At 44.4% G+C, this 13,230-nt stretch overlaps 1 protein-coding gene across 1 annotated transcript in view; it reads left to right on the top strand.

Moving 5' to 3' along the window:
- TEX14 (testis expressed 14, intercellular bridge forming factor) overlaps positions 1-13,230 on the top strand; it is a 76,268-nt gene that overhangs the window by 20,940 nt on the left and 42,098 nt on the right. Inside the window, exons 2-8 of the mRNA XM_073315548.1 lie at positions 698-812; positions 2,358-2,523; positions 3,466-3,602; positions 4,529-4,610; positions 5,225-5,355; positions 6,917-7,030; positions 7,500-7,623. Of these exons, the coding sequence (XP_073171649.1) occupies positions 698-812; positions 2,358-2,523; positions 3,466-3,602; positions 4,529-4,610; positions 5,225-5,355; positions 6,917-7,030; positions 7,500-7,623 (869 nt within the window). The remainder of the gene's footprint in view (positions 1-697; positions 813-2,357; positions 2,524-3,465; positions 3,603-4,528; positions 4,611-5,224; positions 5,356-6,916; positions 7,031-7,499; positions 7,624-13,230) is intronic.

The raw sequence follows: 13,230 nt of genomic DNA, 5'->3' as shown, positions 1-13,230 counted from the left end.
GGGGTCACCGTATTGCCACCCTTACTTCTGTGCTGCCTTCAGAGCTGGGCGGCTGGAGAACGCTGGCTGTTGGCCAGGTGCCCAGCTCTGAAGGCAGCATCCCACCAGCAGCAGTGCAGAAATAAGGGTGGCAATACCATACCAGGCCACCCTTGCTTCTGTGCTGCTGCCTTCAGAGCTGGGTGGCCAGAAAGTGGTGGCTGTGGACTGAGGGTCCAGCTCTGCAGGCAGCAGCACAGAAGTAAGGGAGGTGGTAGCATACCATGCCGTCCTTACTTCTACGCTGCTGCTGGTGGTGGCGGCTCTGCCTTCAGAGTGGGGCTCCCGGCCAGCAGCCGCCACTCTCCAGCTGCCCAGTTCTGAAGGCAGCACCACTGCCAGCAGCAGGGCACAAGTAAGGGTAGCAGAACCGCAACTCCCCCTACAATCGCCTTGCGACCTGCCCCCGACAGTTCTTTTTTGGGTCAGGATCCCTACAATTACAACATCATGAAATTTCAGATTTAAATAGCTGAAATAATAAAATTTACAATTTTTAAAATCCTATGACAGTGAAATTGACTAAAATGGACCCTGAATTTGGTAGGGCCCTATTTATATAACATTTAATTGAAAAAGTTAAAGATTGATAATGGGGGGATGTTTGAAATTTTATAGTCATAAGAGACATGACTACTTATTTATTTATACTTTTCAGGTATTTGTGTTGACACAATTAACTCCTTGGGCCAGACCGCTCTGTTTACTGCTGCATTGCTAGGTCTTGGTAAACTAGTAGGTGTGCTCTTGGATTATGGATCAGACCCAAATCAGTTAAGTATAAGAGTCAGAATTACATCCTTAATAAATTGAAACAAACTTAAATTTGTTATAGCATCAACTTTATTGTAATGCACAAGTAATAGTTGTCAATGTGTAGATAAAAGAGAGACATAGCCTTCATCCAAACTGTAATTGTTACAGAGCTGATAGTTGGGGAAAGAAAAAGCCCAGGGCCCTGACTTTTAAAAAGTATTTAGGCTTTGCTCTGCTCAGTAGTGCATGGCCTTAAGCCTGTTCTATACTTAAAAGTTAGGTCAACATAGATATGATGCTCAGAGATGTGAAAAATAGTGCCATAACTATACTGACCTAACATGAGGTGTAGATGTGGCCTGGTTGACAGAAGAATTCTTCTGTCAACCAAGCTACTGTCTGTCAGAGAGGTGGATTAAATACAGCAACAGAAAAACACCTTCCATCCTTGTAGGAAGCATCTACACTATGGCACTGCAGCAGTGCAGAAATAGTCAAAGTGATTTAGATCTTGCAATGCTGAGCAGAGCAAAGCCTAGATACATATACAAATTTGGGCCTTGGTGCCTTCCAGCCTAGGCAAATAAAGTGTTTTAGAAAACAGGCAAAGAGCCCCACCTACGAAACTCTTTGGGGAAGGTTGTGAATTCTGAGCTTGAATATGTTAACATTTAAGGGCATGTCTACACTACAGATGCTGCAGTGGCACAGCTGCAGGTATGCCACTATAGTCCCATACTGCAGGTGCTTCTCAGATGCAGGTGCTTCCTACATCAATGGAAGGGTTTTTTTCTGTCAATGTAGGTAATCCACCTCCCTGAGCAGGATTAGGTATGCTTATCTACAGAACTCCAGGGTGATATAGCTAGTTCAATCTGTATTTTAAGTGTAGTCCAGAGCTCTGTGTTTCCAACTAGGTGTTGATATGAATGCATGATTGAAGTGAATGGCAGAAGGGAATACTGTTCACAACTTTTTCTAATGCAATTGTTTGTCCCTCAGGAGGCAGTTTTTTCACTAGGCTGGATCAACAGGATAGAAGTGCACTGATTGTAGTGAGAAGATTATTTTTGCAAGGCAAGTCACTACATTAGTCCCAGCAATAACCACACTTTACAGATAATCAGTGCGCTGTCTCCAGCCAAACAATAGGGCAAGCAAAGGTGTGAACTCCACTTCTTTCTCTCATTCACTTCAGTCAGGAATTAATCTTTAAAATCTAATTGGAAGTTTTTAAACACTAAAAATATTACTCATAGCTTCAGAAGCACCTCCCCAGCGAGAGTAAAAAGGTAAAGCTTGGTTTTTGCAGAAGACAGGCAAAGTGCAGATAAGCGTGTTGAAAAAGAGAGTTTTTCATGCCTGCAGTTTTCTGGTGCCTCTGGTGACGACAAAAGGCCACACAGTCCTCTCTCCATACATGGAATCCCCTTTGGCAAAATCAGGGTAGATTCTTTTGCTCTAGCATATAATGCAATTGTAAGTATGCTCTTTTTCAAGAGGTATCTGTAGTTTACCATAGTAAAGGTAGTTTGAAATTTTTCTGTTCTAATATTCCTCAGCCGCTGTTATGATGGGAGCACCCCCGTACATGCTGCAGCATTCTCAGGAAATCAGTGGATTCTCAGTAAATTGTTGGATGCAGGAGGTGATCTGCGAGTACATGATAAAAATGGAAGAAATCCGCAGTGCTGGGCTATGTCAGCTGGAAAGGAAAGTAGTGCTCAGGTACACATATGTGAACTTCACAACTTTATCTTGGAAATATTGTCTGGGAACAAAAACTCCATACCCAGGAAACAGATGCTTTTTAAGATAATGTGAAGTGATTTGCCTTGTGTTACTTTCCAGTTCAGATTATATTCTGGGGTCCTGATCATGCAAACTCAAAATGATTTCATTGGGACTCTACCTGGGGGAAGAGGTCTGCCTGTACTTACAAGCTTGCAGGATCAGAGCCATAATGTGTAAATGTGCAGTTATGAGAACTACAGTGATAGGTCCTGATCCTGCAATCCCCTGCATACTCATGAGTAGTTCTGTTGGAGCTGCAGTTACTCACGTGTGTAATGGCATGTGTGTAAGTGTTTGCAAGACCAAGGTCTAGAACTATACAATTTCTGGTATAAATATTGCTTATTTAATACTGGAGCAAAATGTTACAAGAAAGCTGTTGTTTTAAAATTATCCCATGTCTTGGTACGAGATAATTTGATGTCTTTCAGTATGCATATTTTATGGAGAGACCTAGTCAGAATAATTCAAGATAGATTATTCCTTTATTATTAATTGTGTTGGAATCCAGTAGTTTTATCATTTTCACCTTGGGAATTGTCAGTTATTGGCATTGCCTCTGTCATATAGAGGGCTTGAGGTTTGGTTTTATTTATATATTCACACCATTGATTTTTCTCTAAATTTACATGTACACAATGGATACAGTTTCTTTTTGAATGTGCTGAATTTTGGTTGATATCTGCATTATAATTTTAGACCATTTATGGACAGTAAAGACTCTCTAATAAAATTTTTAAGATCTCAAATATTCTTGCAGGTGCTAAATATTGCCAACAAGAAGTAAGTGACAACTTTTCTTCATGATCCTGATCTATTAATTTAAAATAGGAACATTTATAACCTAGTAGTTCTTGAATGCTTAATGTTTTTCAGATGTTAGAATTTATACGGCGTTGTGCATCACACATGCAGGCTGCAATTCAGAATTTCCCCTCTGATTTACTTAGAAAGGTTGGTTCATCAAAAGTACTGGTCTGCAACCCATCTAGATTTGGTGGCATTACTCAAGGGTAAGAACTTAACTTCATAGTGATTCAGGGAAATTCCATCCCATACTTAAGTATCCTGAAACTTATCATGTGTTTTGCTTTTTGTTGTCTGTCTCTTTCTTTTTGACTATCTATTTTAAAACCAAAGCTGCTTGTTTAGACATTCTAGTGTATTTGGATGGGTCACCTTCATATGTGGTCATTAGTACTAAATTTTTCTTGCTACTGTAGAGCCAAATGGTTGGTGGTAACTTCAAAATTCTTCTTTATTTAAAAGGAAATGTTTCACTGAATAAACCAGATACAATTCTGTATTTTATTAGTGTTAAGGTATCTGTTACTGTGTACCATAAAATAAATCTAGTTTCTTTATCTGTAAGTCACTGCCAGTCCTTAGAGGATGTGTCTAACCGTTTAACACTTTTTATTGATAAGTCTGATGTGTCTAGTGGGAAATATCTTTCTGTTAAGAAAAATACTTAAGTGAAAAGATTCAAGGTGAATTCAAGATGTCTGCATATTTGCATTGCTGTGCACTAGGTGACTTTAAACAAAAGCATATACAAGATAATAGTTGCACATTAAAATCAAGTTGTTAAAATATGCCTGCCTTTTTTTAAAAATAACCATGTTTCTTGTTTCAGCAGGCTATGGGGTTACCATTGCTGTGCTTGCGAGACTTTTTTTCAGCTCTAGTAGGGGTTGAGGGTGGTGGCCCCCAAGAAAGTGAGAATAATAGTAGTCTCACTATTTCTGACCCAGGCCAAATATCAAATGAAGTATTTGAAAGGCAGCTGCTGCAGGACTTCTGTATTTTCTTTCTTTCTTTCTCTCTCTCTCTGTCTTTGTAAATTATCTCCTTTTGGGAGATGGAATGTAACCTTTCGCAAAACCTTGGCCTTCATTATTAATCTACATGTAGCTATGCTTGTATGTTTTGACATTAGAAATGCCAGCAGTCCTCTGACTAGACTTCTAAAAGGTGGAGCGAATTCATCAAGAAACATCTACAGTTTTGGCTTTGGGAAGGTAAGACACTAGAGACAGTGGGCTCCAAACTGTGTAACTTCTTTTTGTTTGTTGAACACAATTGGAATCACAATGTTTTTATTTAAATCCAAAGATGGTCCCATCTGTGTTGTTTTCAGGCACTGTTAGATATTTCTTACTATTCACTAGATGGTGGGAAATAAATGGGGAGTGACCTAAATGACTGTGGAAATCCTGGCCTATAGTCATTAGTGAGTCCTTGACAGAAGGATTTATTTTGAAACGAAGAAAAGATCCTTGAAGAAGTAGGTTGAAGGATCCCACCTGTGTGACTCTGAGTTGGCTGCTTCTGCTGTGTTCAGTTAAGATTCAGTAGAAAGATCCTTTTCCATAAAGCCCTTAGCCACTGAAAGCCTTTTGGAATGATCCCAATTTTTATGGTTTTTGGCTAATGTTTACTTGTGGTCAGTTGTCATTTGTGTGTATACGTAGCACTGAGGCAACATTTTTCAGCTTCACAACGTTTTTGACAAACACTACCTGATTCTCACAACACCCTAAGATTACATAGCTGCTCTGTGATAGAGCTGGGCATAGAACCCAGGAATTGTTGAATATTTGTCCTTGTTATACAGTGTATGGTTTTGTCTCAGTTTTATCTAACAGGCAGTAGGCAGCTAGGGTACCTGGCATCTCTCCCTATCATTTGGGATAAAGAAGTGGTTCAGGCAGATGATGAGCCAACATTCTCTTTCCACACTGGACCGTACATGATCATGACAAAGTGAGTGGACACTTTAACAGTTTTCAGGTGTTGTTTAATATGCAGCATCATCAGCAAACTACTGGACCAGATGGCTTGTCTGGATTTTTTTCCATGTGTTTATACGGTATGTTTACACAGCACACGGGTTTGTCTACACAGCTGACAGTAAAGTGCTGCTGTGGCAGCTTTTAACGTGGCTGTGTAGTCGCAGCTCCAGCGCTGGGAGAGAGCTCTCCCAGTGCTGTAAAAAGCCCACCTCTGTGAGGGGAATAGCTCCCACTCCCAGCGCTGTAGCACTGTCTACACTGCCACTTTACAGCGTTGAAACTTGCATCGCTCAGGGGGGTGTTTTTTCACACCCCTGAGTGAGGAAAGTTTCAACGCTGTATGTGGCAATGTAGACAAGTCCTAAGCCTGGGCTCTGACTCAGGTTTGAGCCCAAGCTCCCCTTCTTTCCACACACAAATAGAGTCTGCTTGTGTCAAAGCACTCAGGACCTAGGACGCTGCTAGGGGTGTGGGTCAGAACCCGAGTCCTGCTATAACTTAGTCCAAGCCTTGTCATTTTGACACAGGTCAAACCACAGGCCTGAGTCAGAAGGTCTGCATAGTGCAGTATGGACACGTTAGCATGATTTGTGAGACCTGGGTCCAGCAATTGTAAACACAGGTTTAAAATGCAGCTTGGACACTCAAGCGCATGCTTGGAAACACCAGGTTCATAAGCCTGATTCCCACAGACTTGGGTGTACAATTCAGTGTAGATATACCCATAAAGACCCAGTAATCATAGAAGTTGGAGATGGAAAAGTTCTAAGTTCACCCAGTCCATCTCCCTACCATGGGAGGTTTGTCCTCTGTTATACATTGACTAATGTGTTGTCTTGCCTCCTTTTAATATTGATTGACCATTATCATGACCCCCTCCCCATTCATGGTTAAACCAGCCTACACATATTTAGGTCTATTAATGTTTTAATAGTAATAAATGTTCTGGCTAATATTGGCCTCTGGATGGGGCTCATAGACTGTATTTAGGTAGGATGAGTTCAAGCTCCAGGGTATACCTGGGTGTAGCCCAATTGCTCAAACCCAGAGTGAGCTGACTATAGAGCTGCAAGTACAAATCAGGCCCTTCTTCGCCGTTTCTGATGCTGCAGCAAGTAATTCTGCCAGAAAAGGAGCATTCAGTGGGTCAGCTGGGTTGGTGACCCATTCCTTCCCAGAGGATCTATCCTGTCTCACAGTAAGTTAATATTGCCTCCGTGAGGAGTGCTTCATAGTGTCATGGCTTTTTGCCTAGGACTGTGGCGATATGGTTTGTCAAGCTGCACTCCTCTTTCTCTCCCCAAAACACGTCTCTTTCTCACTGCAGCTAGTCTTTGGCAAGCTGAGAGTTTATTGCTTGTCTAGGAAGCTATGATCCTATTGCCAGGGTTATCGAAGCGCTGGCATGTTGCTAACACCAGGAGACAGATTTGTAATCCTGGGAAACTTTGCTGCTATTTGTAAGAGATGCTGTAACCAAAGAACCTATTGGACACATGGAGTGACTAGAGTTTCCTCTTCTCATCGTGTAGTTTAATGTGGGGCAGCAGCAGAGTCACAGTGAAGGAGCTCAGCCTTAAACCACATCAGAATTGTAGTAAGCTACGTTTAGCTGATCTTCTAATAGCAGAACAGGAATATAGCAGGTAAGAGAAAATGCAAAATGCCTACAATGTGTCTGGTCTTTGGGCATCCCTGGGGCCTGCGAGAAAGTACAGGTCACCTCAGCCTAGCTAATGACTGACTCCGAAAATAACGAATCAGGGTTACTCCTTCCTCTGGAAATAGGATTTACAGTTCTACTGTTCTTTCCCCTTTTGAGCTTTTCGGAAATGTGCAGTGGGAGGTGTAATATGGAGTAGGCAGGATCCCCTCCTGACCCATAAAAGTACTTTCCTGTATAGATCCTGGAAAGCATAATTGCAGGTTCTTATTGTGTCAACAATAAAAACATCAGTGGCTCTCTATGAACAGTTTTCTTCCAGCTTGTTTTGCTTATTCTAACAGTAAGTTAAAAACATTGTGGGTGAAAAGATCCAAGAGGCCAGACATGTATTTCTTTTTTAATATAATATCTTATTTGTGTGGTAATATTGGGATTTTTCTCCTTTGCAGTAAACTTCATCATCCTCATTTGCTGCAATTGATGGCAGTTTGTCTGTCCAATGATCTGGAAAAAACCCGTTTGGTGTATGAGAGAGTTAACTTTGGTTCATTATACAGCATCCTTCATGAAAGGGTAAATGGAAAGATTGTTTTTTATTGATTTTTAAAATAAAAATTACGCATAATTAAGAGATTTTACTGGATACCAGCATCCCCTGTGTTCTGAGCTAAATTCATCTCATTGAGAGAAGTATCCTGTACCTAGAAACAAAATGTGAGAAATCCTAACTCGCTTTATGTACTTAGGGGCTTGTCTCATCACATAGCAATAGCCACTCCCTTTAACAGGCTGCCAGTGTTTGCCTGTTACACCCCATCCTGCAGCTATTGAGCCAGCTGGAGAAAATTAATAAAGGAGTGGCTCTCTTGGGTATTAGTTGTGGAGAAAAAGTTTAGGCTATGTTAGCTTCTTGGTAATTTCTTTTAATAAAGCCAAGCTCCAGGAAGAGTTGAGTTTTGACTCTACAGAGTGGGTGGACTGTTTGAGAGCAGGCTAGGATAGGCACCTGTTCCCACTCCCCATAACAGGGAGTATATTCTGTTCTTTGACACATACAATGATGGGTATGAATCCGTTTCTGTTTCCTGAATATTCACAGTGACTTGCCCTCCATTGCAGATACCAGGGAAATGTCAGGATTGGCTGTTAGTGTAGGAGTTCAAGGTTTAGTAGTTTGGTATTAAGCTTGTATGGCTGTGTAACAGCGGTAAAGCCATTATTCTTGTGTTTTGCTCACCATTTACCATATTCCCACATTGTGGTAATTGACTTGGAGACTGAATTATTGCCTCAAAAAACAGAGGAGCATGGTTTTGTTTGATTTTTAATAGACGCATGACAAGGTCTGTATTATTGTTCAAAATAAGGATGTTGGATATGTGCATGTGTGTTGGCAAAGTGCTTGTTTTCTGTATTTGGAAACATCAATAACAGTTTACCTGGAATCACAGAATCCTGCCATTTCTGGCTGGTTGCCTACCAGGGAGAATTCTGAAATCAATCCAGACTGGGAAGTAACCATGACAAGTCTGCTTAATAAAGTTTCAGGGGTTCTGGTATCATGAACTAACAATATTGGTCTTTGCCAAAGACTATTGACTGGATTAGCTTTTTGTCTTTTGGTTTGCACATACCCAGTATAATTCACTAAGTCTATGGGTATGTCTACACTACGAAATTAGGTCGATTTTTATAGAAGTCAATTTTTAGAAATCCATTTTATACAGTCGATTGTGTATGTCCCCACTAAGAGCATTAAGTCAGTTGAGTGCTCACTACCGTGAGCTAGCATCGACTCACAGAGTGGTGCACTGTGGGAAGCTATCCCACAGTTCCCACAGTCTCCGCTGCCCATTGGAATTCTGGGGTAAGCTCCCAATGCCTGATGGAGCAAAATCATTATCACAGGTGGTTGTGGGTACATGTTGTCAGTTTTCCCTCCCTCCCTCCCTCCATGAAAGCAACTGCAGACAATCATTTTGCGCCTTTTTTCCTGGGTTACCCATGCAGATGCCATAGCATGGCAAGCATGGGGCCCGCTCAGTTCACCACTGCTGTTGCGAGCACTGTAAACACCTCACACCTTATACTACAGTATGTGCAGAACCTGGCTAAGAGACAGCAGCACAGGGACGATTGTGAGGAGGACATGGACACAGACATTCCTGAAAGCATGGGATGTGGCAATTGGAACATCATGGCAGCAGTGGGGCTGGTTGATACAGTGGAATGCTGATTCTAAGCCCGGCAAACAAGCACAGACTGGTGGGACTGCACAGTCTTGCAGGTATGGGATGATTCACAGTGGCTACAAAACTTTTGCATGCGCAAGGCTACTTTCCTGGAACTCTGTGAGTTGCTTTCCCCCTCCCTGAAGCACAGGAATACCAAGATGAGAGCTGCCCTGACAGTTGAGAAGCGAGTGGCGATAGCTCTGTGGAAGCTTGCAACGCCTGACTGCTTCCGGTCAATCGAGAATCAGTTGGAGTGGGCAAAACTACTGTGGGGACTGCTGTGATTCAAGTAGCCAATGCAATCGCTGACGTTCTGCTATCAAGGGTAGTGACTCTGGGAAATGTGCAGGTCATAGTGGATAGCTTTGCTGCAATGGGTTTCCCTAACTGTGGTGGGGCGATAGGCGGAATGCATATCTCTATCTTGGCACTGGACCACCTTGCCAACCAGTACATAAAATGCAAGGGGTACTTCTCAATGGTGCTGCAAGCACTGGTGGATCACAAGGGACATTTCACCAACATCAGCGTGGGATGGCCGGCAAAGGTGCATGATGCTTGCAACTTTAGGAACTCCGGACTGTTTGAGCAGCTGCAAGAAGGGACTTACTTCCCAGACCAGAAAATTACTGTTGGGGATGTTGGAATGCCAATAATTATCCTTGGAGACCCAGCCTACCCCTTGCTTTCATGGCTCATGAAGCCATACACAGGCAGCCTGGACAGTAGTAAGGAGCAGTTCAACTATAGGCTGAGCAAGTGCAGAATGGTGGTAGAATGTGCCTTTGGACATTTAAAAGCTCACTGGCTGTGTTTGCTGACTAGGTTAGACCTCAGTGCAACCAATAGTCCTATTGTTATTACTGCTTGCTGTGCACTCCATAATATCTGTGAGAGTAAGGGGGAGATGTTTATGGTGGGGTGGGAGATTGCCAGTTTTGAACAGCCAGACACCAGGGCGATTAGAAGAGCACAGGTAGGCTTGCTGCACCTCAAAGAGGCTTTGAAAACCAGTTTCATGACTGGCCAGGCTATGCTGTGATAGTTGTGTGTGTTTCTCCTTGATGCAAACCATTCCCCTTTGTGGATTTTAATTCCCTGTAAGCCAACCACCCTCCCTCCTTCAATCACAGCTGGCAAAGGAGATAAAGTCACTATTGTTTTGAAACCATGCATTCTTTCTTTATTAGTTTTAAAAAAAGGGAGATAACTGATAAGGTAGCCTGAGTGAGGTGGGTAGGGTGGGGTGGGGGAGAAGGGGAGGACAAGGCCACATTGCTTATTGTAGCCACACTACAAATCAAAACTGTTTGAATGACAGCCTTCCGTTGCTTAGGCCATCCTCTGGTGTGGAGTGGCTGCGTGCCTGGAACCTCCCCACCCCACGTTCTTGGGCGTCTGGGTGAGGAGGATATGGAACTTGTGGAGGAGGGCAGGCAGTTGTACAGTGGATGCAGCAGCGGTCTGTGCTCTTGTTGGTTTTCCTGCAGCTCCACCAGACGCCTGAGCATGTCCGTTTGCTCCCCCATTAGCCTCAGCATTGCATCCTGCCTCTTCTCATTGCGCTCACTAAATACTTTCTTAACTCTGCCACTGAATGCCTCCATGAATTCAGCTGTGTCCTATCAGTGCGGGAGGACTACATGAGCTTGGAAAACATGTCATTGCAAGTGTGGTTTTTTTCACCTTCTAATCTGCGATAACCTCCGATGATAGGGGGAGCATAGAAAAATTTGCACCTGCAGGGGGATAAAAAGGGAGAGTAAAATTTAAGATGATACATTTCTGAGAACAAAAGGGAGACTCTTTCACAGTGAATCAAGCAATTCACAGTAGACAGCACATGTGCTTTAGGTACAAGGTTGCATTTTGCCTTTTATATTGAGCACCTGCCGGTATGGTGACACATCACACATAGCTGGGCAACAGAATTCGGTTTCCAGGCAGCCACGCTAAGCCAAAGGGTAGGCGGGTTTGGCTTCTAATGCCTTCATAACATATGGGAATGTTTTCAAACTGCAGTGCCCTCCTTTCCCATAGCAAGCAATGCCAGTTGGGTTGCCATTTAAAAGGAGGGGCTGCGGTTTTTGGGTGGATGTGCAGTACACATCTCACCCCACCCCTCCACGTAGCTATTTGGGATGATCCCTTCACCCCTCCCCCTGCCACATGGCTATTTTCAGGGATGATTCCTTTTAGCAGCCCGTCATGAACGGGGTCCTTTTACTGTTCCCTTACAAAAATTCCCCTATTTTAACCAGGTGACCCTGAATGATATCACTCTCCTGAGGCTAACACAGAAAGATAGAGACCAAATGTTGCTTGAATGCGACCAAAACCCAGGACCATTCGCTGCCATGCTTTGTGCTTCAGTGATTCCAGACTACTTGCTACTGGCTTGCCGTGGTAAAGTGTCCTACCGTGGAGGATGAAATAAGGCAGCCCTCCCCAGAAACCTTCTGGAAAGGCTTTCAGAGTACCTCCAGGAGAGCTTCATGGAGATGTCCCTGGAGGATTCCCACTCCATCCCTAGACACGTTAACAGACTTTTCCAGTAGCTGTACTGGCCGCGAATACATCCCAAGTCTTCAGGGCAAATAAAACATTAAACACTATTGCTTTTAAACCCTGTACTGTAGTTACAAATGTGCACTCACCAGAGGTGCCTTCTCTGCCTTCAGGGTTGGGGATCCCGCCTTGGGAGGGTATTGGCTCCAGGGTGATGAAAAGGTCCTGGCTGCCGGGGAGAACGGATTCACCGAGTGCATGCTGTACATTCTCCTCCTCCTCCTCTTCCTCTTCCTCATCCACAAAATCCTCCTCCTCTCACATGTTGCGTGAGACTCCCCCTTTGCACGTGTCCATGGGCAGTGATGGGGTAGTGGTAGGGTCCCACCCTAGAATGCCATGCAGCTGATCATAGAAGCGGCATGTATGGGGCTCTGACCCAGAGCAACCATTTGCCTCCTTTGTCTTTTGATAGGCTTGACTGAGCTCCTTGACTTTCACGCGGCACTGCTGTGTGTCTCTGTTGTAGCCTTGAGTCCGGACCTGCACTGCTCACTGGGCCATCGCCGTGAGGACATACAGCTCCCCTCCATGCCAGAGGCATTCGAGGCGGCAGCGGGCCTGTTGACACTCAGCACCGCCCTCGTCTCCCAGGAAGGAGAGGTCGCTGGTACCAATCGCAGGCCCCATACATTCTGTGGGCAAGCTGGCAATGATGTCTGCCATGAGGCCATCCCTGTTGCATTGACTGCCAGCACCGGGGGTTTCTACAGGGGAGATGCTCCAGTTCCCAAGCTGGCACCGATCCCCGGCACCATGAGGCTCCACTCCTTCCTGATCATCACAGTCAGAGACCTTGGAGGCAGAGTCCTTGTGCTCTAGCAGGAGCAGAAGATCCTGCTCCTGCCATGATTGTCATCCTTACCTGGCGCCCTGGCAGGGCCAGTGGCAATCTCCTCAGTGGCCCTTCTGGACACCTGGGGACTATCATCAAAGCCAGGGTTCCAGATTGGCATCAGTGGCCTCAGTTTCGGGCACTCCGACAGGACTCCCACAGTCCTCGGCACCACTCCCGACACCGATTGTGGCGGTGTCCATGCCCCCAATCCCGGAGGGGTTAACGGCCCTGATCCCAGAACTGATCCCTGCCCCAACTGAGGCACCACGCTTGGCGCCGACTGCCATCCTGTATCGCCCTGCCACTGATCAAAACGATTAGTGATGCCACCAAGACACTGTGGCTGCCTCGCTGTCACCTACCACCAAGAGATATGAGCAGAGGTACTTTGTTCCCTCGTGTGGATATGAACATTTGTACACCCACTCCCAGCTGGTCTCCCTGGTAGTGGATGCTGCTAACCAGCATGAGCGACAGGGCTACCAGGGGCCCTCTCCCAAGAACCATGAGGCCAAGAAATTGGACCTTTTTTGGGAGAAA

This window comes from Lepidochelys kempii, chromosome 17 (assembly GCF_965140265.1).
Source record: "Lepidochelys kempii isolate rLepKem1 chromosome 17, rLepKem1.hap2, whole genome shotgun sequence".
Classification (NCBI taxonomy): Eukaryota; Metazoa; Chordata; order Testudines; family Cheloniidae; genus Lepidochelys; species Lepidochelys kempii.
Note: the sequence above shows the minus strand (reverse complement) of the source record. Positions and strands in the feature narration are given on the sequence as shown.